This window comes from Microcaecilia unicolor, chromosome 3 (assembly GCF_901765095.1).
Source record: "Microcaecilia unicolor chromosome 3, aMicUni1.1, whole genome shotgun sequence".
NCBI classification, from domain to species: domain Eukaryota; kingdom Metazoa; phylum Chordata; class Amphibia; order Gymnophiona; family Siphonopidae; genus Microcaecilia; species Microcaecilia unicolor.
The window spans coordinates 55,213,687-55,239,135 of NC_044033.1; the positions used below are offsets into that span (position 1 = coordinate 55,213,687).

At 45.9% G+C, this 25,449-nt stretch overlaps 1 protein-coding gene across 2 annotated transcripts in view; it reads right to left on the reverse strand.

Annotated features, from left to right (window-relative positions):
* LOC115465463 (presenilin-2-like) overlaps positions 1-25,449 on the reverse strand; it is a 137,477-nt gene that overhangs the window by 57,283 nt on the left and 54,745 nt on the right. For both annotated transcript variants that reach the window (XM_030195948.1, XM_030195947.1), the window contains exons 5-7: positions 24,748-24,815; positions 16,252-16,472; positions 8,562-8,660 (exon numbers count right to left, since the gene is read on the reverse strand). In XM_030195948.1, coding sequence (XP_030051808.1) covers positions 8,562-8,660; positions 16,252-16,472; positions 24,748-24,815 — 388 coding nt within the window. The remainder of the gene's footprint in view (positions 1-8,561; positions 8,661-16,251; positions 16,473-24,747; positions 24,816-25,449) is intronic.

Genomic DNA, 25,449 nt, shown 5'->3' on the forward strand with positions numbered 1-25,449 from the left:
TTTCTGTCCACTGGCATAGCACTTCTTTCATAGGGCTATCTCTTATAAGTGAATGTACGTGCTATTACACCAATATTGGCGTAATAGCACGTACAATCACTTATAAGAGATAGCCCTATGAAAGAAGTGCTATGCCACCAGGCAGAAAGAAATGAGTTTGCCTTAAAAGCGGTGGTTTTTTCTGAGGGCTCTCTTTCATACATTTTCAAAAATATCCTATATAATAAAACTCACCCTAAACGTTCTGAAGACACTGACGTCAGTGAAGCCAAGCCACTGACGTCACTTTCTTCAAGACAGGTTCGAAGGGTTCGTGGTGGTGAAGCCACCGAAATCGCCAAGTCGTCGGGCCCTGCCCTCGCGTCAAACGTGATGACGTCGAGGGCGGAGCAATGGCGTCACACACTGAGGGCGGAGCAATGGCATACGGTGCATGGAGCAATGGTGTCTGAACGACCAAGGGGTCGGTAGGTACGTAGGGAGGGAGGGAGGGAGGGAGAAGGGGGGTGTTGGGGAGGAAAACCTTGATAGCGCCCGTTTCATTTGGTCCAGAAACGGGCCTCTTTTACTAGTATAACATAAAAGAGTGGGTTTGTGGAGTAGTACGGTGATATTTGCCCGTACAAGTAGTATTAAATCTTTGGTTGAGTAACTTTGCCTTTTTCCAAGATGGCAGCATCCATGGGTCACATAAATCCAAGATGGTGGCACCTATGGAGACTTATTTTCAAAGCACTTAGACTTACAAAGCTACATAGGAACCTATGGAACTTTGTAAGTCTAAGTGCTTTGAAAAAGAGCCCCATAGTGTCACTTCCTATGACACCACAAATCGAAGATGGCAGCAAGTTGTGCAAACCGTGTGATGGGAAGCTTTAAGGGCTGGGACAATAAAAGGAACCCAACTGTGCATGCTCAGTGTCTGTGCAAAGTATTCATTCTGCGTGGCTGCAGGGTGCACTGGATGACGGACATTATTTTCCCAGCCCTTAAAGGTAAAATTATGTATAATCATACCTGATAATTTTCTTTCCATTAATCATAGCTGATCAATCCATAGACTGGTGGGTTGTGTCCATCTACCAGCAGGTGGAGATAGAGAGCAAACTTTTGCCTCCCTATATGTGGTAATGTGCTGCCGGAAACTCCTCAGTATGTCGATATCAAAGCTCCATCCGCAGGACTCAGCACTTAGAGAATTACACCCACGAAGGGACACTCTGCCCAGCTCACCACCGCCGAAACGGGGGAGGGGAATTAACCCAGCTCATCCCCACACAAGTGGGGGAGGGGAATCCGTCCAGCTCATCCCTGCGGAGCGGGGGAGGGACACCACACCCGCCGATGCGGGGGGATCTGGCTTATCCTGCAACCGCGGGAGGAGCTGACTGACCCTAACACCGCCGAAGCGGGAGGGGTACAAAGCTGCCCTACAGCCGCACGAAGCGGGAGGGAGTGCCGGCAGAATTTATGTCTCAATCCAGCCCCGTAAAACGGAGGGGAGAGGAATGCAGCAGCTCACTGTAACACAAACTCGTCTCAACTCTTGAAGAATCCAAGTGAAAGAAGAACTTGAACACGAAGTCCTCCTGAAGTAACTGAAGGCTAAACTTGAACCTAAAATTCAACCAGAATATAAACAGTACAGATATCTGGGAGGGGCTATGGATTGATCAGCTATGATTAATGGAAAGAAAATTATCAGGTATGATTATACATAATTTTACCTTCCATATCATCAAGCTGATCAATCCATAGACTGGTGGGATGTACCGAAGCAGTACTCACCCAGGGCGGGACATAGAAATCCCTGACCTCAACACTGAAGCTCCAAACCGGGCCTCCGCCCGTGCAGCCACAGTCAAACGGTAATGCTTGGAGAATGTATGAGCCGAAGCCCACGTTGCCGCCTTGCATATCTCTTCCAAGGAGACGGATCCGGCCTCTGCCATCGAGGCCGCCTGAGCTCTCGTGGAGTGAGCCTTCAGCTGGATAGGCGGCACCTTCCCCGCGGCCACATAAGCCGCTGCAATGGCTTCCTTGACCCATCTTGCCACTGTAGGCTTAGCAGCCTGCAGACCCTTACGAGGACCTGCAAACAGGACAAACAGATGATCCGATTTCCGGAAATCATTGGTCACTTCCAAGTATCTGATGATGACTCGTCTCACATCCAGATATTCAAGAGCAGAGTACTCCTCTGGGTAGTCCTCCCTATGAAAGGAAGGGAGACAGAGCTGCTGATTCACATGGAAGCGAGAACCAATCTTGGGCAGGAAGGCAGGCACTGTGCGAATAGTCACTCCTGCCTCAGTGAACTGCAGAAAAGGCTCTCGACATGAGAGCGCCTGGAGCTCGGAAACTCTTCTGGCTGAAGTGATAGCCACCAAAAAGACTGCTTTCAACGTCAGGTCTTTCAGAGATGCCCTCGACAAGGGTTCCAAAGGCGGCTTCTGCAATGCTCTTAGCACCAGGTTGAGATTCCACGCAGGCACCACTGAGTGCAGAGGAGGGCGCAGGTGATTAACTCCCTTGAGAAAGCGCACCACATCTGGCTGCGAAGCCAGGGAAGCACCCTTCAGGCGGTCCCTGAAGCAAGCCAGAGCCGCTACCTGGACTTTAAGGGAACTGAGCGACAGGCCTTTCTCCAGACCTTCTTGCAGGAACGCCAACACTGAAGAAATTGGAGCAGTGAAGGGAGAAAGTGAGCCTGCTTCACACCATGCTGCAAAGATACGCCAAACCCTGGCGTAAGCAGTAGAAGTAGAGCGCTTCCTCGCTCTCAGCATAGTGGCGATGACCTTGTCTGAGAAGCCCTTCTTCCTCAGACGCTGCCGCTCAATAGCCAGGCCGTAAGACCAAAGGGAGAGGGATCCTCCATCACCACGGGACCCTGATGCAACAGGCCCTGCTCCACTGACAGCCGCAGAGGATCGTCGACTGAGAGCCTGAACAAGTCCGCATACCAGGGACGTCTGGGCCAATCCGGACCCACCAGGATTACCCTGCCGGGATGCTTTGCCACCCGGTCTAGCACCCTGCCCAACATGGGCCAGGGCGGGAACACATAGAGGAGCTCTTGTGTCGGCCACTGTTGGAGAAGAGCATCTACTCCCAGGGATCGAGGGTCCCGTCCTCTGCTGAAAAAGCGCGGCACTTGGCCATTGGCCGAAGACGCCATCAGATCTAGGCTCGGCTGGCCCCAGCGCTTCGTGATGTCCAAGAACGCCTGAGCAGATAGTTGCCACTCTCCGGGCTCCAAGGTATGGCGACTGAGAAAGTCCGCCTTGACATTCATGACTCCGGCAATGTGGGCCGCTGCAAGCTGCTCCAGGTTCGCTTCCGCCCACTGGCAAAGACTCATAGCCTCCTGGCTAGAGGGGCGCTCTTGGTACCTCCCTGGCGGTTGATATAGGCCACAGCCGTGGCATTGTCCGACAGGACCCGTACAGGCTTCAACACCAGTACCGGGATGAACTCCAATAACACCAACCGAATGGCTCTGAGTTCCAGGAGGTTGATAGACCACTTGCCTCTGCAGGAGACTAGAGCCCCTGCGCTGTCCTTCCCAAGCAGTGGGCTCCCCAGCCCATCAAAGAGGCGTCTGTCGTGATGACAATCCACTCCGGGGTCACCAGAGGCAATCCTGCAGACAACTTGTCTGTCTGCATCCACCAGCTCAGCGCCTTGCGCACTGCTGGGTCCACGGGAAGGCGCACAGCATAATCCTCCGACATCGGAGTCCAGCGCAGCAGCAGAGATAGCTGTAGTGGTCTCATATGAGCCCTGGCCCAGGGCACTACTTCCATCGTGGCCGTCATAGAGCCCAACAGCTGCACGTAGTCCCAAGCCCGAATAGGAGAGGCTACTAGGAACTAGTCCACCTGAGCCTGAAGCTTGACAATCCGATTGTCTGGCAGGAACACTCTGCCCACTTGGGTGTCGAATCGAACTCCCAGATACACCAGGGACTGAGTCGGGCGCAGCTGGCTCTTCTTCCAGTTGATGATCCATCCCAGGGAGCTCAAAAGAGCAACTACCCGGTCCATAGCTTTGCCGCACTCTGCATAAGAGGGGGCTCGGATCAACCAGTCGTCCAGATAAGGATGGACTTGTACTCCTTCCTTTAGCAGGAAGGCCGCTATGACCCCCATTACTTTGGAAAAGGTCCGCGGAGCAGTAGCCAACCCGAAAGGGAGGGCTCTGAACTGGAAGTGTCGTCTCAGGACTGTAAAACGCAGAAAGCGTTGGAGAGGAGGCCAGATGGGAATATGCAGGTACGCTTCCTTGATGTCCAAGGAAGCCAAGAACTCTCCTGCCTTCACTGCCGCTATAACAGAGCGGAGAGTCTCCATGCGAAAGTGCCTCACTTTCCAGGCCCGATTGACCCCTTTGAGGTCGAGGATAGGCCGGACAGAACCTCCTTTCTTTGGAACCACAAAGTAAATGGAGTAACGTCCCTTGCCAATCTGATTTTTTGGCACCGGAACGACCGCACCCAGGCGGATTAGGTTGTCCAAGGTCTGCTGCACTACCACAGCTTGACCGGAGACTTGCAGGGAGAGAGTACAAACCCGTCTCTTAAGGGTTGGCAGAACTCTAGCTTGTAGCCGTCTCTGATGACTTCCAGCACCCACGCGTCTGAAGTTATAGTGGTCCACTCGCCCAGAAACGAGGACAGCCGTCCTCCAATCTGCACTGGGGCGTGGACCAAGGCCCCGTCATTGGGTACGAGACCCTGGGGGAGGACCGGAGGGAGCACCTCCGGGACGGCGGTCTCTGCGAAAGGAATGCTGCTTGGGGGAGAAATTCCTCTTGAAGGAAGAGGGGGCAGAGGAACCCGACTTGCCCGGGCGGTACCGATGGGCTTCCTGCAACCGTCCTCTGGAGGTATCGGGACGAGTACTAACCCGAGCCCTGACCTCTGGTAATTTCTTGCCCTTAGACGTGCCGAGATCGGTCACGATTTTGTCCAGCTCGACCCCAAAGAGCAGCTTGCCTTTAAAAGGCAATCTAGCCAGGCGGGATTTAGAGGCGTGGTCAGCAGACCAATGTTTCAGCCAAAGCCACCGCCGCGCAGAGACTGTCTGAGCCATGCCTTTAGCTGAGGCTCTCCAGACATCATACAGCAAGTCTGCCAAATAGGCTAAGCCCGATTCCAGGGCCGGCCAATCAGCCCTCAAGGAATGATCTGAGGGGGAAGCCCGCTGCACCATAGTCCGGCACGCCCTGGCCACATAGGAGCCGCAAACTGAGGCCTGCAAACTTAAAGCAGCTGCCTCAAAGGACGACCTTAAGGCCGCCTCCAATCTTCTGTCTTGGGCGTCCTTTAGGGCCGTGCCACCTTCCACCGGCAACGCCGTTTTCTTAGTCACCGCAGTGATTAAAGAATCCACGGTAGGCCACAGATAGGCCTCACGTTCACTCACAGCCAAAGGATAGAGGCGGGACATGGCCCAGCCACTTTAAGGCTCGTTTCCGGGACATCCCATTGAGTCGCAATTAAGGTGTGCATGGCATCATGCACGTGGAAGGTTCTAGGCGGGCGCTTCGTCCCCAGCATAATGGCAGAGCCAACAGGGGCTGAGGGAGAGACGTCCTCCGGAGAGGAAATCTTCAAAGTGTCCATGGCCTGTAACAACAGGTTGGGCAAATCCTCTGGGCTAAAAAGCCGCGCTGCAGAGGGGTCATCCGCTCCATCCGAGCGGGGATCTATCTCCTCCAAGGAATCCGCAAAGGATCGTTGGGAGACCTCAGACACGCTGCCCTCATCTACATCGGAGGAGACAAAAGTCCTCCAAGGCCTGGAAATCAACCCGAGGGCGTTTACCTCTGGGAACCTCAACCTCTTTATCAGAAGAGGGAGCAGGGGCAGCGTTTTGCATGAGGAAAGCCTGATGCAGCAGCAAAACAAACTCGGGGGAGAAACCCCCCAGACTGTGCACTTCCGCAGCCTGGGCAACAGCCCTAGACGCACTCTCAACCGGCGCTCGCAATAGCGGGGGAGAGACATGCTGCGCATCCAAAATGGCGTCCGGCGCGAAACTCCGTGAAGGAGCCGCGCGGGAAGAACGGCGCTTAACTTTAGCCGCTTTTGTGCCGTCGCCCAAATTAAGGGCGTTCATGGCATTAATGTCTCCAACCTCAAGGGCGGCCCCGAAGAAGCCGTCCGAGCCGCGTGGCCGGCCAAGATGGCGGAGGCGAGGAGCGGGGGATGGGCGTTTATGGCGGGAAAAAACCGCCACGCCGGAGGAACGACCGGGACGTTCATCGGTCACTAAACTATCACCCATCAAGGGCGAATCAGGTTGCAAAACCCCCGCATCCCCTCTAGAAGCGCTCCAGCGATCCGGGGAGCGACCCTTTGCGCCCTCGCCCTCCGACGCCATTGCCACGAGGAGAAGAATCGGGGAACCCCCTGCCCGCTATAAAAAGGTAAAATTACCTGCTTGCCGCTCCGAGCTGTAACGAACTGGTGTCCCAGTGAGTAGCTGCAATGAACGTTTAAAGAAACGTCGAATTAAACGCCTTTAAAGACGTTTAAAAATTTTTTTTTTTTTTTTTTAAACGGAGCCAGCGGGAGGGGGGAGAAAAGGAGGGACCTGGCACCACCAGGTTTGCACTTGCTCAAAAGAGCCCTCAACCCCAGGCCTCAACAAAACCTAAGGATTAGGCTTGGAGGCCTAGCCAGAGCTGCTGCTGTGTGTGACCACCACCTGCTGAGATAGAGAACATACTGAGGAGTTTCCGGCAGCACATGACCACATATAGGGAGGCAAAAGTTTGCTCTCTATCTCCACCTGCTGGTAGATGGACACAACCCACCAGTCTATGGATTGATCAGCTTGATGATATGGAAGTGTGCTTTTATAGTCAACTGAGAGCGAATGATTCAGCCTCCCTTTAGAGAACTTTACGGCTCGGTATCTCTCAGGAACAAAAGGGGAAAAAATAAACTTTTTGCATTTTGTAGACTCTAAAAATTAGGCATAGCCTCTTAACGTGTGACTGTCTTAAAAGGCTCAGAGCAAGTCATGAGTCCAGAAAAAGCAGAAAGAACCCGCAAGATAAAACATACCAGACAAACACACCAGACAAAGCTAAGTACACTTGGGTGTGATATTTGTCGTTATTTAAGAAAAGTTGATCTAACTATTTGAAGTTAAGTGAATTAAAGTGCTTTAAATATACAACACTGATTAGATCTATTACGGAGGTTTTCAGACCAATGATGAAGAAGTCCAGCCCCTGAAGCTAAGTTAAGCTAGGGGCTTCTCGAGGCCTTTCCTTTGATAAAATTCAGACACATTCATGCTTATTTACTGGGATCTCCCCTTTATTTAGATTTCTGTTTACACTACTTGCTGCCATTTTGGATTTGTGACATCACAGGAAGTGATACTATGGATGCTGTCATCTTGGATTGGTGTGACCCATTGTGACAGAACAGTGTGTTTTAAGCCTGTTAAAAAAAAAAATTGCCTTTATTAAATCTTGAGGTGCATTTCTCTGGTTTGGCCAGCAGGTGGTGCATGTTATATTTTAAGCTGCTAAAGATGAGTGAATGATTTTTTCTTTAGTTAACACAGGTAACTAGGAAGTGCCTATAGTGATGTATCCAGCTTTCTTTTAAAACTTGTTGATTGGCCCAGGAACTTTTTTTTTGGACTTTACTGGCTTTTTGCCCAGTTTTAGCCAGGGAGAAGAGAGAGAGAAAGCTCTTTGCTGAGCCCTGTAATCAACAGTTATATTTGATAACTGGTGAGCAGCTATATGTCCTGATCTCCCCAGGCACTTTTTAGAAAGTAAAACAAATGTTTAGTTTGTGTTATAATTGTGTTATTGTTTGCTGATTGCACATTTTTTGTTCATTGTTCAATTTTTAAGACAATAAACAATTGCTTATTGCCTCTGCCTGTCTGAACCGATAAAGAATCCTGGTAGTTTGTGTGTTGGGTCTGTGAGTGCTTTCTGGGAACTGTGGGACCACTGGGAGTGACCTAGAAATCCCCAGTAACCTAGACATCACTGGGGATAATTTGAGAGCAGGAGACTCGCCCAGAGGCAGTTGTGACCCAGTCAGTGGGAGGAGAGTGAGGGTAGGTGGACCTGAGCTATGCTGGAGAAACACCCTCTAAGTGGCCACGGGGTAACCCTAGGCAATTGGCTAGGCGTTTCATGACACCAATAGTTGCTGCTACCTTCGAAAAGGGGTGTGGCCTGGGCAGATGTCGCTTCTCTGACATCATCAAAAGCAGCAGAGTTTAAGAAGGAGTTATGATGTCACTTCCAGTGGTTGCTAAAAGGGGGAGCTTGGATGAGGAATGAGCTGGGCTAAGGTGGATCCTCGATTCTGATTGGCTAACCCAGAAGTGGGTGTGACACCTGTTGAAATTCATTATGGAAATTAGGTTTGAAAAAAGCCTTACTACCCACACTTATGCCAAATTTCAAGTACCATTACAGATTTTACTATTACAGTTCCTTCTGTGTTACAATTACTGACCACTTCAACTACACCATAAAGAAAAAGGTGAAAGAAAGTTCAGAAACATACTTACAAGAATAGATTAAAGCAGGAAATATAGGCTCATTTCTCTCCTGAGCAGTTTCCACTAACATCCGCAAAGGGCCTTTTGGGCACAGCACAGCCAGCAGATCTGTAAATACAAACAGGCAAAGGGCAGATCTAACAGGCAGTAGTTGCTTCTAAATCCTATGTTTCTTCTTGCTGACTTCATTATATGTCTGAAGCAGTATCAATTTACTCCCTTTATATGGTCTCTAACAAAAATCCTTAATAAGTCTACCATTACTCTGAGTAGCATCTTCTGCTTACTGTAGGACAACAACACAAAGCAAATTGAGTGTAAGGGCAATATAAGGGCTAAACACACTTACTGGTTATTTTTGCTTACTACCTGGGAATCTTTAAAAATCCATTTTATTACAGAATTAACCAGGATCCAAGGTAAAATTATGCCTTACACCTGATAATTTTCTTTCCTTTAGTTGCAGCAGATGAATCCAGAAACTGGTGAGTTGTATCCATCTACCAGCAGGTGGAGATAGAGAAACTAACTGGAGGGAGTGATGTTAGACACCCAGTCCCTCCGTCAGTTAGTATATGTCTCATCACAAAGCAGAAGCAAAAAAGGAAACAGGAACACTGAAAACCTTCCTCACAAACTCAGAACTGCAAACCAACAGTCTGAAACAAATAAATCAAACAAAATTTGAACTGTAATCGATGTCTTATTTTCAGGGGGGGGGGGGGGGGGGTCCTAAGGGAACACTGAACCTGAAAGAGAGTGTGCACAAAATTCAAATTTACATCTGCTGTCTTTATATTTTGCACAGTACTAGGGGACATTTTCTGTTTCTGTGGTGTTGCATTGTATGCAGAGTCTGGCATCTTGGGGGGGGTTCAGTTTAATTTTTGTCTAAATAGAAAGTTTATGATTACTTCTTCTATAGTGGATTAGGGTGTATCTGTGTTTGTGAAAAAGACATGACTTTCAGTTGGCATTGACTGTGCAGGATTGACGGTCTGTACTATCTGTCTGGTTTTGTTTTACAATAGGTGAATTGATGTTCTAGTGCTCACTGTAGTGTTTAAGATGCTTTCTTTTTCCTTGTGTGACTCGTAGAAATGACTGCTTATGGTATGGTAGAATTGCTCTATAGGTCCTGAGTGTTTTGTATTCTCGGTATGCCTAGTACTGGATTTTGGAGGGGGGTGTTAAAAAATGACCGGCCCCGGGTGTCAACTACCCTAGGTACGCCACTGCCAAAACTCTTACATTTATTTATGGCACTCCCCCTGCTCAACCCGCAACAATTTTTTGTAAAATTGAAGCCAAAGATCTTTCAAGATATTTGGAAAGAAATGACCACCAAGGGTAAAGCCTGCCATGTTATATCAGTCAAACGCAAGAGAGGACACGGAAGTCCTGAATTTCCCCTTGTACTTCCAACTGATCCAGCTTAGGGTGCTGGTCGAGAGGCTCACTGCTGACAGGAAACCACAGGTCAGGTTGGAGCAGACCTGGTTATCTCCTTCACCATTCTGGTCAATTCTTTGGCTCCCAAAGCCAGATCTACTGGCTGTAGTTAAGAAGGCCCCTATGGGAGTGGGTTTTCTGCTGCACACCTGGAGTACTATTCAGGATAAGTTTTTCCTGTAGTGTCGATATTTTCAACAGATGGTCATTCACACTGCCCCAGATTTCAGGGGGGGGGGGGGTCTGGACCTGGTATATGGGGCGTGGGAATGCAAGGGTATTTGTACATTGGAACAGATTTGGGAGGGGGAGGAGTAATTCTTACCCTTTTCAGACTGCAGGAGGAGTATGGGATACCCCGACATCACCAGTTTAATTATTGCAGGGTAAGGTATTATATACATTGGAAAGTGCAAGGGGAGCTGGGCCTAGAGGAAACTTTGCTTGAACGGGCGGTTGGGGTGGTTGTGATAGGGGTATCTTGCCTTTATAATGCTTTATTTTATACCACACCTCTCTTACATTATATACTGAAATGGGCGAGGGACTTAGGAGTCAGTTATGAACTGCAGAGATGGGAAACAGGATTATATCTCCTGTTGAAAGTTTCTATGGCCAGATCACTGGTTGAAATGGATATAAAATATAGTACCATTAGTATTATAACCCCCATAGGTTGGTTAAAATGTTTGGTTCTGGCACCAATCTCTGTTGGAGGGGCTGTGGGGAACTGGGCAACATGTATCATATCTGGTGGACATGTCTTGGAGTACAAGACTTTTGGGAAAGAGATTTTGCAGATTGTATTGTAGATAACTGGGGTGGAATATCCCCTTAAAGCAGAATATTGTTTGCTGCATTTTAAACCATTGGGAGTTAAACCAGAACTACATAAATTGGCTGCCAGTGTTTTTGTTGCCAGGAAAATAACTTTGGTTGCAGCTTGGAAGCAACTTAAAGCACCCATATAGCAGTAGTACTCCGCAAGATGGATTATGTTCATTAGATGACCGAATTGGTGGCCCGGAGAACTGGCCAGCTTACCCACTTTCATCAAGTATGGGATCATTATTATTCTGTGGAGCAGATGACAGTACTCAGTTGGCAAGTAATAATATCTGAGTTTGTGGGTACCTTCGAAAGACAATCACTTTTTCTCTGTTACCTAGTCCTCTGGGGGGGGAGGGATAAGGAAGAGAGGGGAAGGGGTTTTGGGTTGATTCTTTGTGAACTCATGTTAACGCTGCTATTTTATATTGGTGATTGGTGACTTTGTTGTTTAGATTGTGATTTCTATTATAAAACGTTTTTAAAAAGTAACCCTCTAGACATCTGGGGCCCTTTATTATTTCAAATAAATTTAAACAAACTACCCTGGGAAGAGAAGGGGGATGGGATTTGATATACCGCCTTTCTGTGGTTATAAGCAAAGAAGTTTACATATTATATACAGGTACTTTATATTGTACCTGGGGCAATGTAGGGTTAAGTGACTTGCCCAGAGTCACAAAGAGTGGCATTGGGAATTGAACTTGGTTCTACATTACAGGCCTTACAAGAAATTTTGTGGAACCAGAATAGGTAAGACATGAATGTTTTACTGAGATTAGTTTATTTGTTTCATCTTAACAGTTGCAATTCTGTCAAACCAAGATGGGGTAAATAAGGTCCATCTCTCTAGATTCCTTCACACTTGTCTCACAAGTTGAAGATAGTTAGCTTGAAATAAATTGGTAAATTGAGGAGCTAGCATAGTTCCCAGGTACTTAACACCCTGAGCAACCCATCTAAAAGAGAAGGAAGTCCACAAGATAGCCTCAAGTCCTAGATCCGCCAATATTGCAATGTCGACTTTAAAACCTGAAACTGCAGAATAGTGCTTCAATTCTTCAAATAATTTCAGCAGAGTAACAATAAAGTCAGTAATGGTTAGTAACATGTCATCGACAAATAGAGCCAGCTTGTATTTCCTCTCCCCATCCTCAAGTCCGTTAACATCTGAGTTAACATGCACTGACACAGCAAATATTTATTTATTTAGATTTTGCTCACACCTTTTTCAATAGTAGCTCAAGGTGAGTTACATTCAGGTACACTGGATATTTCTCTGTCCCAGGAGGGCTCACAATCTAAGTTTGTACCTGAGGTAATGGAGGGTTAAGTGACTTGCCCAAGATCACAAGGAGCAGCAGTGGGATTTGAACTGGCCACCTCTGGCTTGCAAGACTGGTGCTCTAACCACTAGGCCAAATAGCTCCATCACCAGGAACAAAAGAGGGCAGCTCTGCCGTGTTCCCCTACTCAATTCAGATAAAGAAGAGCTACCTGCCATTTACCCACACACAAGCTTTAGGATGATTATATAGACCCTGAAACAATCCCTAACCCAACTGTAGCTAGCATCTAGCCCATACATTTCCAATGAGCACAATGTCCAAATAATCTTGTGGTAACTAATACTATCATCCTTAAGCAAGCTGTTATTCAAGATGCCCCTCCTATCCCTCCCTCCCTTTTTCTTGCATGTCCAGAATTACTAACTGGCAAGGAGCATGATTCAACAATGTGATATTCCCAGAAAGAAATAGTCAATATGTACGTTCCATCTGAGGCTGAAAAAAAAGGGTGTAGTCATGACCCTGGGTATAAATGTCCCTCCACAAATCAAATAGAAATCCTGGACTATGTCCTGCAGTGCTCTAAAATTACTACTGTCTACCCCAGAATTGCTCCCTGCACTATCCTGCTCAGGAAATGTACAAACATTAAATTCCCCTCTCAGTATCAAAAGGCCTACTACAAAAGATATCAGATTCCTAATAAGATCCCCAAAGAAAGTCTTCTATCTCTCATAAGGGGCATATACATTAGCCAGCGGACATTTATGATTATGCAACCACATTCCAGCAAAGAGGTACCTACTCCCTCAGGTTTAACCTTTGAAACTTGAGCCTGAGTTACCTGACAGAATAATATGGTCACACCCCATTTCTTGTTGCCTGAAACATTAGAGACAAATAAAACCACAGGAAACTATTTGTTGTGCAACAATTTCTCATGCTGTCTCCTGAGATGGGTTTCCTGCAATAAGACTACATGTGAATCCAGATGTTCAAACTCCACAAAAAAAATCCTCTTACCCAGGGAGTTAAGGCCCTTAACACTGAGCATCACAATAGATCAACTGGAGCTCATCATACAAAAGGGCTTTAACAAATAAAACATTCCCAGTATCAAATACCATAATAACATAGAAAACCCACCAACAGTATCCCACTCCTCCCTCCCAAACATATCCCAAAATCCTCTAATGAATCCTTCCACTCCCTCTCCAATTTCCTACTCCTTCCCACCTCCTCCAATTTCAGCAAACCTCAAACCCTGAAAAGCCTTCTCCACAATCTCCCATTAGAATTGAGAAAAAACATTTCCCAATCCCCAAAGGGGGAACAGAAGGCATCCAGGAGGGCCTGACCCTCTCCCTAGTCCTGCAACTCTCTCTCCCATTCTCTCTTAAAACAAAAATATTCCATACAGTACATTCCCCAAAACATCCAACCTACACACAGATCAACATACTACTGCAGAAGCCCCATTCAATCAGCACTACACAACTTTGAAACCCCAGAAAGCAAATCACAAAACCAGAGCAAACTAAAACGTTCTCAGTCGTTAAGTCTAAGTCACTGCAGCACTTCTGATATCAAGGCACACAATTGCCACCTGCCATAGTAATAAGGTTAATGGAACTACTGTCATGTAAATGAGCCCTTGAGCTGTTCTAGGACCAGCAGCTGACAAGCCCAGTGGTTCTTGCTGTGTTCCAGGACTAGCAGTTGACAAGCCCTGTGCTTCACTTGCGTCGACTGCTGTTCCTCAGCGGTTGAGCCCCTGGGTTCTAGCGGCCTACAGGACTTGGAGAGGATCTGGGAACTGAACGGCTGGGCAGGTGGTAAAAGGCAGAAATGAAGATTCTGGCCACGGTTCCAGGCAGACGGCAAGCAGCAGACAGTATCAAGTACGGTCTCAGGGTTCAGGCAGGCGGCAAGTAGAAAACAGTATCAAGTTCAGGCTCAGGGTTCAGGCAGGTGGCAAGCAGAAGACAGTATTAAGTTCAGGCTCAGGCAAGAGGCAAGCAGAAAACAAAGCTTCAGAAACAGGCAGAGGGTCAAGAATAAACACATCTTAGTACTCCCAACAAGGTCATAGATGAGACCCCGAACTGACCATCCCTAAAAGGAGAAGGTGTCTGACATCAGGAGAAAGGGAAGACCAAGACCGCCCCCAAAGGGAGAAGCCTCACAGTCGGCAGGAGCAAACCAGCAGTGCCTGAGAGGGGAGGAAAGAACCGCACACGCGCAGTTTTGTGAGAACTGCCGGCAGGAAACAGCAGCACCTGAGAGGGAAGGAGACAGCCGTGAACACAGGCTGCAGAGAGACTTGCCGGCAGCAACCACAGCCCACTGCCACACACCCGCAGCGGGAAGAAGGTGACAAGCAGTTCCTCTGTCAGCCGCATCTACGTTTGCCGCACCCCCCGTGTCGGCATGTGCCGCGTCTCCCTGAGAGAGTGGCACTGAAAATTCCCATTTATTCAGTGCAGCTCACATATCATCTAGAATCTTGATCCAGAATGTTTTACCCACTGCTACAAAACACAGGCTAAATGGGAAGGCCCAGTGATATTTGATTTTTAATTTCACTAGCACATGCAAAATTGGCTTTACCTCCCTCCACTTAGTCAGTGTTAAGATAAATATATCGTGGAAGACCTGTATGGACTTTTCTTGGAATACAAAGTGAGGCTTCTGATGGACTTGCTGATAAACTTTCTCTTTGTCAGAATATCTGACAAAGACATACTACAAAGTCCCTAGGTTTATTGCCTGGGAGAGTGCCCAGAGCACAATGCGCCCGCTCAAGCTCTACACATGTAGTACCATCCTCCACCTCCAGCAGCTGTTGATAGAAAGGCTGACCTATAGCTGGAATATCTCACTGTGTTGATTTTCAGCACTCCTTGAAAAAAGCAAATTCTTCCAAAGCCCTTGATTCTCCAAGTCATCCTGTTTATATATTGCTTCATCAACATATCACTGTGCTCACAAGTCTCTTTGATCACCTCAGCATGTTCCTCCACATGCACGTCTAACTCCTCCACTCAAGCTCCCAGCTTAAGTATATTGCCATGAATTGCTTCAATCTTTGTAAATACGTCTTGAGCACATTTCCTGCAGCTCTTGCCACAGCCTGGTAAGGCACTTTTTCAAGTCACTACTCAGACCTCATAGACTGCTTGCAGACATGCTCTCATCTTTGGACAAAGTAGTCTTGGAAGCATGGGCCTGTTTGCAGCATAGGGAAGCATGGTGAGACACACCCTTACCTGCCAAAAGTTGTGTCAGCTTACCAGCATCTTTCATAGTGGAAATTTAAAAGATCTCACATAGTGAGGAGCACCTGGGGAATGAAGTTACAAGGAGCTTTACAATCCGGTGCTGGAAGATATAGCAATTAGAGACAGGGTATGATGGGAACTATTCCCATGATATGTCCATCTAAAAAGATGACATCACTTCCTCCTCCTCTATCCAGATATCTTTAAGTGAGGTGTATTTTCAGCTACACTATTTAAGTAGGACTCACTAAATATGTGGCTCTAAATGTAAATGGATAGGGCTGAATATTACCACTATCCATGTAAGTTTAAGCTCCACCTCAAAACACTTCTGATCCCTCCCTCTATCCACATAAGTCAGACTTGGACATCTCAACGTCTGGCCAAAAGTAATGCACAGGATGGATCCAAACTGTAAAAAAAAATGATTTGTGCAATTAACTCTGAATATCAACCTTTATATTTTTCAAGCTGATCTTTTCACAGTCCCCTTTTATTGTAAGGGTAGGAGAAAATCTGCACACACTTCAGATGTAATTTGCTATCCAACAAAGAATGAGAATATCAGAAACGGAGCTGGAACATTAATCTCTGCCAAATCTATTTAGGTGTGAAAGTTTAGTATATTCCAACACAATCATAACTATTATCAAACCTCCCTCGCTATATTTAAGGATAGGAAAATATCTGATTAATTTCTGCATATTACTAGACATGGTTTCTAAAACATATTTTTCTTTTATGCCTATACTCTGGTGCTTGTTATGTCTGGCACTATCCTATAAACAGTCTAGTCCGAAAAAGACAAGAGGATATTAATATCAGATTCTGCTCCTAAAACAACTGTACCATAAATGGAAATGGCACCGAGAATGACCCAGGCTGACCACTCTGGCAGATACTTGATGAAGACCAAAGCCATGAGAGCACTGATCATGATGAGATAGGCCTGCTGTAGCTGTAGGGGCCCCTTCCAATGAATGCAGATCATCCCAACTGCTCCAAAATTCCAAATCAGAAAGAACAAGGTGGGGTAGTCCATTGCTACATTGTATGTCTTGAACACTTCCCTGTATGAACAAGAGGGAACAAATGGTAAATCATGAGCATATTACACACAGTGGAAAATACTTTAATAATTTCTTTAAAAATATGAATTAAAATGTATTCAAGTGCAGGAAACATCAAGATGGTCAGCCCTAAGTTTCCAAATTATGCTGAGATTTGTTTGTCAGCTGGGTCCTAGTGTGATACATTTGAGACACCAGTATGTCATATTACAAGTAGACCAAGTGTCCATCCATATCTCTGTATACCAACACAATTATTTACAGAAGCATAGTCAAATTGCTCAAAATTTGCTGGTTTCTTGGCTTTGTTGTTTCCCCCACTTTGATCTTATTCCTGAATCCACTTAGTATTTTGTTTTATGCATAGGGGTTGGGAGTTATTTTGTTACGGATCTGTGACCACTTCAGGCCCTGCTTAATGAAAGTTACTGGAAGATTCAGATACTACACTGTTCTGAGTTTCCCGCCCATAACCTCCGTTCACAGGATAAATCCCTCCTCTCAGTACCCTTCTCCACCACCGCCAACTCCAGGCTCTGCTCATTCTGCCTTGCCTCACCCTATGCTTGGAACAACCTTCCTGAGCCCTTACACCAAGCCCCCTCCCTGCCCGTCTTCAAGTCTTTGCTTAAAGCCCACCTCTTCAATGCTGCGTTCGGCACCTAACCCTTACCGTTCAGTGAATCCAGACTGCCCCTATCGGACCGACCGTTCACTTGTCTATTAGATTGTAGGCTCTTTGAGCAGGGACTGTCTCTCTTTGTTAAATTGTACAGCGCTGCGTAACCCTAGTAGCGCTCTAGAAATGTTAAGTAGTAGTAGTAGTAGTACTGTGGGGAACAGCCCCCTATGGAATGAGACAGAACATAGGAACATAAGCATTGCCATACTGGGACAGAATGAAGGTCATCAACCCTAATATCCTGTTTCCAACAGTGGCCAATCCAGGTCACAAGTACCTGGCAAGATCCCAGAACAGTAAAACAGATTTTATGCTGCTTATCCTAGAATATGCAGTTGATTTTCCCAAGTCCATCTTAATAATGGGTTATGGACTTTTCTTTTAGGAAAGTACTCAAAATCCTGCTAAGCTAACTGCTTTTACCACATTCTCTGGCAATGAATTTCCAGAGTTTAATTATTCGTTGAGTGAAGAAACATTTTCTATGATCTGTTTTAAATTTATTACTTAATAGCTTTGCATGCCCCCTAGTCCTAGTATTTTTGGAAAGAGTAAACAAGCGATTCACATCTACCTGTTCCACTCCACTCAGTATTTGATAAACCTCTATCATACCTCTCCTCAGCCATCTCTTCTCTAAGCTGAAGAGCCCCTAGCTGCTTTAGCCTTTTGTCGTCCCATCCCCTTTATCATTTTTGTCACCCTTCTCTGCACCTTTTCTAATTCCACTGTATCTTTTTTGAGATGCGGTGACCAGAACTGTACAAAGTATTTGAGGTGCGGTCACACCATTGAGCAATACAAAGGCATTAATAACATCCTCAGTTTTGGTTTCCATTCCTTTCCTAATAATTCCTAACATTCTATTTGCTTTCTTAGTCACACTTTGAGCAGAGAGTTTCAAAGTATTGTCACCTAGATCCTTTTCCTAGGTGGTGACTGATGTATAGAGATCAAAGTAGCTTCTTTAAAGTTACTTCAGTTTTTCACAGTGTGTTTTTTCTTTTTATGCTATGTTTATATGTCTATCAGCGTACCTGTATTAGGTTTCAATAAGAGTCAGCTCAGCAACACAATGGGAATAATTTTATAACAGGACGTCTATGTGAGAAGTCCCAAAAGATGCCTATTTAAAGCGTATTTTATAAAGGTAGCATGAGCCAGCTCCAGCTCCAATAACGTAAAAATTGGCACCTGTTCAAAGAAGTTGTAGATTTGTGCGTGAATATACCTAAAATACATGTGCACATTGCAACTATGCTCCACTCCACTCAAACTATGCCACTGGGAATGTGTACATGCAGACCCCATTAAAACAAATACATATTTTCCATGCACATATGCTGTGACACAATTTTGTAAAAGTCCCTTTCTGCACAAAAAACAGGCTTTACATGCATAAAAGGCTATATAAAATTAATGCCCCACAATTTTGTGCTTACATTTAGAGTAATAGAAAGAATTAAGGGGTCCCTTTACTAACCGCGGTACAACGTGGCCTGCGGGAGTGTAGGCGTGTGTATTGGGCGTGCGCCAGGCCAGTTTTTACCACATCTACAAAAAATGGCTTTTTTAAAAAATGGGACAGGAAAAGGGCTTGCGGTAAAAATGAAACCAGCATGTGCCCAAAACCGGCCTGAGCTCTTAACGCCACCCATTGATCTAGTGGTAAAGGCTCACATGCTACATGCGCATTGACTGGTTGGTGCGTGCCAAATGCCGATTACCGGCAGAAGCGGCGCACGGAGGAAATAAATCAATAATTCATCCACACATTATAGGCGCACACCAAATGTGAAATTACCATCAGGAGGGCGCACTGGCCTGGTGGTAGTCTCATTAGGGCACACGCTGCATGAGCGTAGAGCCTGCCGCAACTTAGTAAAAGGACCCCTAAGAGAATAAAGTGCGCTCCAGTTGTGCAAGGCCTTGGGACCAAAGTTTAACTTGTATGTAACTGGGGCATGCACACAACCAACGTTTCAAAGCATAATTTCAGTAACTGCATAGAGCCAGTTTAGCATGACTTATTTATTACTGTTACAGTACTACTACTACTACTACTATTTAGCATTTCTATAGCGCTACAAGGCATACGCAGCGCTGACAGGACAGTCAACAATTTTCTTACAGTGCCAGATGTAACTATAAGGCATAGATGATTTTCTAAAAACATCAATAAAACTTGTCACACACAACTGTTGTTAAGTCATTAGTAACCTGTTAAATGGGAGAAAAAAATTAGTAATAACTTTCTGTACAGTGTTCTATTTGTGTCATCAACCAGGTAAAGCTCTCGTGCCCATTACCCTCAAGATAAGCCCTCACAATATTGAAGCTGTGTAATGCAACAGCAAATGTCACTGGGGGTCTTGAATCATGTTCACTGTCATCTTCCTGCCCCAATGGCTCATCCTCTGAGTCTCCAGTATCTTCAACCACAAACTGCAGGTCTCAGCAAATCTCTGTATCAGTTATATCGGCAGATGTCTGAAAGTTGTCTTCAAATGTCACAAAGCGATCAACCTCCTCAGCTGTCACTCCAGCTGGGAGGTCACAGGCAACTCATCTATATTCACCACCAAGGATGCAGGATTTTCATCACCATAATATATTCTTTCACAAAGCTAGCCCAGCTGTAGCAGTTGGCAATTGTACTTTGCGTAATACGACGCCAAGCCTCCTTCTATATATGTAGCGAGTCCAGCAGGCTAAGCTCGCTTGCCTATGTCTGTATCATTATACATTGTGTCCATCAGATGGCACAGCACCAGCACTCTGTAATGCGTGAATGGCTATGACACCCTGATCCATTGGCTGAATAAGAGAAGTCATATTGGGTGGTAACACAGGCTTAACATTTGATAGTCTAACATCATTGCTGTGTGCTGCATAGCTGTCACACAGCATCAAAAATTCACTCTTCTGCCTTCGTATTGTGTAATCCAATTTTTGTAGCCATTGTAGCCAAATTTCTCATGTCATCCAAGCATTTTTGTTTGCCTCATATGTCACTGGAAGCTATTTAACATTCTTTAAGTAATATAACTGTTTACTTTTCCCAGTTGTCAGTGGCTCTAACTTTTCACTTCCATCCTTTTGCATGATAGTAGCGGTGTCCATTTTTCCTTAGCCACGTTTGTTCCAGCCATCTTGGCCTGCTTGAATTCCAGTGCCCTATCAGGAATTACTCTCCAATATAGACCCGTTTCATCTGCATTAAAAGTGTCACATAGTTTGTAATTTTTCATGATGCCAGGTAGAACATTTGCTACCCGTCTCTCTACAACTAACTCATCTAAATCTTGTTTTTCAACATGCTGTTTCTTGAACTTGACGTTGTGTCTCACTTTCCATCGCTCATACCAGCCAATCATTGCATTAAAACAGATCGAGCCAAGGTTTAGTGCCAAATGATTTGCTTTCTCCATCAGTAGAGGACTACTGACAGGAAGCTGTAGGATTCTTCCTTGCAAAAACCATGGAAGAAGAGCTTCTTCCAAATCTTCAGTTATGCCAGCTGTCTTGCATTTTCTTTCAGGATTGGTATTGTTCTGCTAATCCTTGAGAAGCTTGTCCTTTTAGTCGTAGATGCATGGATAACTTGGATGCACACCATACTCTTTTGCAATAGTAGCCTGACTTTCCTTATTGTCCAGTCTTTTGATAACATCTATCATATCAGCAAGCACAGTGGTGGAAATAAGTATTTGATCCCTTGCTGATTTTGTAAGTTTGCCCACTGACAAAGACATGAGCAGCCCATAATTGAAGGGTAGGTTATTGGTAACAGTGAGAGATAGCACATCACAAATTAAATCCGGAAAATCACATTGTGGAAAGTATATGAATTTATTTGCATTCTGCAGAGGGAAATAAGTATTTAATCCCTCTGGCAAACAAGACCTAATACTTGGTGGCAAAACCCTTGTTGGCAAGCACAGCGGTCAGACGTCTTCTGTAGTTGATGATGAGGTTTGCACACATGTCAGGAGGAATTTTGGTCCACTCCTCTTTGCAGATCATCTCTAAATCATTAAGAGTTCTGGGCTGTCGCTTGGCAACTCGCAGCTTCAGCTCCCTCCATAAGTTTTCAATGGGATTAAGGTCTGGTGACTGGCTAGGCCACTCCATGACCCTAATGTGCTTCTTCCTGAGCCACTCCTTTGTTGCCTTGGCTGTATGTTTTGGGTCATTGTCGTGCTGGAAGACCCAGCCACGACCCATTTTTAAGGCCCTGGCGGAGGGAAGGAGGTTGTCACTCAGAATTGTACGGTACATGGCCCCATCCATTCTCCCATTGATGCGGTGAAGTAGTCCTGTGCCCTTAGCAGAGAAACACCCCCAAAACATAACATTTCCACCTCCATGCTTGACAGTGGGGACGGTGTTCTTTGGGTCATAGGCAGCATTTCTCTTCCTCCAAACACGGCGAGTTGAGTTCATGCCAAAGAGCTCAATTTTTGTCTCATCTGACCACAGCACCTTCTCCCAATCACTCTCGGCATCATCCAGGTGTTCACTGGCAAACTTCAGACGGGCCGTCACATGTGCCTTCCGGAGCAGGGGGACCTTGCGGGCACTGCAGGATTGCAATCCGTTATGTCGTAATGTGTTACCAATGGTTTTCGTGGTGACAGTGGTCCCAGCTGCCTTGAGATCATTGACAAGTTCCCCCCTTGTAGTTGTAGGCTGATTTCTAACCTTCCTCATGATCAAGGATACCCCACGAGGTGAGATTTTGCGTGGAGCCCCAGATCTTTGTCGATTGACAGTCATTTTGTACTTCTTCCATTTTCTTACTATGGCACCAACAGTTGTCTCCTTCTCGCCCAGCGTCTTACTGATGGTTTTGTAGCCCATTCCAGCCTTGTGCAGGTGTATGATCTTGTCCCTGACATCCTTAGACAGCTCCTTGCTCTTGGCCATTTTGTAGAGGTTAGAGTCTGACTGATTCACTGAGTCTGTGGACAGGTGTCTTTCATACAGGTGACCATTGCCGACAGCTGTCTGTCATGCAGGTAACGAGTTGATTTGGAGCATCTACCTGGTCTGTAGGGGCCAGATCTCTTACTGGTTGGTGGGGGATCAAATACTTATTTCCCTCTGCAGAATGCAAATAAATTCATATACTTTCCACAATGTGATTTTCCGGATTTAATTTGTGATGTGCTATCTCTCACTGTTACCAATAACCTACCCTTCAATTATGGGCTGCTCATGTCTTTGTCAGTGGGCAAACTTACAAAATCTGCAAGGGATCATAAGTACATAAGTAGTGCCATACTGGGAAAGACCAAAGGTCCATCTAGCCCAGCATCCTGTCACTGACAGTGGCCAATCCAGGTCAAGGGCACCTGGCACGCTCCCCAAACGTAAAAACATTCCAGACAAGTTATACCTAAAAATGCAGAATTTTTCCAAGTCCATTTAATAGCGGTCTATGGACTTGTCCTTTAGGAATCTATCTAACCCCTTTTTAAACTCCGTCAAGCTAACCGCCCGTACCACGTTCTCCGGCAACGAATTCCAGAGTCTAATTACACGTTGGGTGAAGAAAAATTTTCTCCGATTCGTTTTAAATTTACCACACTGTAGCTTCAACTCATGCCCTCTAGTCCTAGTATTTTTGGATAGCGTGAACAGTCGCTTCACATCCACCCGATCCATTCCACTCATTATTTTATACACTTCTATCATATCTCCCCTCAGCCGTCTCTTCTCCAAGCTGAAAAGCCCTAGCCTTCTCAGCCTCTCTTCATAGGAAACTCGTCCCATCCCCACTATCATTTTCGTCGCCCTTCGCTGTACCTTTTCCAATTCTACTATATCTTTTTTGAGATACGGAGACCAGTACTGAACACAATACTCCAGGTGCGGTCGCACCATGGAGCGATACAACGGCATTATAACATCCGCACACCTGGACTCCATACCAGAATTAAATGCAATTCTCAAGGTGAGGTTGCACCATGAAACAATATAAAGGCACTAGGGAAAAATGCCCGTTTCTGAGCGGAATGAAACGGGCGCTAGCAAGGGGCCCACTCCCTCCGTCCCTCGAAGCTACTTGCCTTGTTCGCTGTGGGCTGTTTCGGCCCTGGAGTGTCAATAGCTCCGCCCTCAACGTCATGACGTTTTGACGCGTCATGACGTTTTGACGCGAGGGCGGTGCAGACACTCCAGGGCACACCGGATATCTCGGGCGCCTCAACTTCCGTGGAGGCTTCAGAACGTTGGGGTTGCCTTTTATATATATAGATTATAGTATTTTCGGTCTTATTCACCATCCGTTTTCAAATAATTCCTAGCATCCTGTTTGCTTTTAAGGCCACCACCACACACTGAGCACAACATTTCAGAATGTTATCTACAATGATACCTAGATCTTTTGCTTGAGTGCTGACCCAGAAGGTGGACCCTAGCATCAGGTAACTACGATTCGGATTATTTTTTCCAATGTGCATCACTTTCTATTTCTCCACATTAAATTTCATCCGTCATTTGGATGTCCAGTCTTCTAATTTCCTAAGGTCTTCCTGCAATATTTCACAGTCCACACATAGTTTTGTATCATCTGCAAATTTAATCACCGCACTCGTCATTCCGATTTCTAAAGCATTTATAAATATGTTAAATAGCACGGTCCCAATACAGATCCCTCACTCACTCTCAAGCTGCCACCTGATCCTGGAGATGGGCCCCCGCCCCCTACATCAGTGCATCTGCTCCTCTCCAGCCTCCAAGGGGGGCTTGGTGCCGCGCTCTGTCTCTCACCTGCTCCAGTTGGCTGGGACCGGTTCACAATTGGAGCAGGAAAGAGACAGACCCCAGGGCCCGGTGCCAGGCCCCCCTTGGAGGCCAGGCCCGGGGAATTTTGCCCCCTCTGTCCCCCCCCTCACAGCAGCCCTGCCTATAAGAACCTGCTCCCCAGAAGTTTCAGGCCATGCATTAGCAGCCCAATGCTTCAAAGCAGGAAACCCCATCCCCCCACAAGATTTGAATAATGCAGCTTCCAAAGTTCAACACAAGCTGCATTATTCCATTTATATAATAATGAGGTCTTCTGCATGGATTTGCATGTTTTACACCTCATTATTATGTAACCCGCGGTACCTCAGACTAACATGCATTACAATAAAATCATACAATTTTGCCATTTAATGCACATTAAGAGGCGGATATCGTGTGCTATTCTCTTAACACACATTACTCCCCTAAACCACAAAAAAATCCCACATTTTAATTCACTGTTTATCATATACACATCCTCTGTCATGTCTAGTCATGGGATTATGTGCTATGCAGTGGCATATTATAGAAGCCAGATGGGGTGGGATATAGACCTCTAATTTCCTGTATATATTTTCAAAATGTGTAAATAGCAAAATATTTTGCTGTCCTACAAAGGATCTGGGAGTATGATCAAAGAATAAACCAAGCAACAAGAACAATAAAATAAGCCATCTGACATTTTTACAAGTCTGTGGTAGCTAGTACAAGGTACCACAAAATAATTCCTAAAGGCTGATCATATACCAGAATTAATTGTGCTCAGCACACTTACTTTAATACATGATTTAGTTCACTTACCCAAGATACATGTAGGTGAAAAGGAACAGCAGCATCAAGGAAGAAAGGATCAGCCAACCATGGATAAACTATGTGAGATATAGAAAAGAGAGATGAAGGTCCCCTCTGCAAACTCAATAATGCTACACTATCAGAATCAGAATATCCAGATAACAAATTTCTTCACTGCTTCTCTTTTACTCCATATTCTTTTTTTTTAAACCACCATCCCTGACCGCCTGATACTAAGCAGCAGTTTTTAGTTGCTGCCTATTGGACAGTGGTGACAGTGGAGGAACTGGAAGTGTTCACATGACCCCCCTGATGTAAGGAGTTGTGATATATTAAAATCACTCAACATAGGGACGTCTATTTGCTATCACACTTTTAATCTGACTTTGTTCTGTGTGTGTGTTGCAGACTAAGCAGCAGTTTTTCGTTGCTGACTACTGGGGAGTGGCGACAGTAGAGGAATTGCAAGCGGTAATGTGACTGCCTGATGTAAGGAGTTAAGAACTATTAAAGCACTCAATTTAGTGGTGTCTGTGCCACGGTAGTGCACACCCAAGGAGCAGGTCATGCTCCTTGGGGCGAGTGACAGGTGTGTGCAATGGGGATCGTTGGTTGGTAGGTGGATGTTGGCGAGTCTTCTGATTTTGCTGATTTTAACGCTGCCTTTGGGGGTGATGGCATCCACAGTGGTGGGGGTGTGAGGTTTTGCAG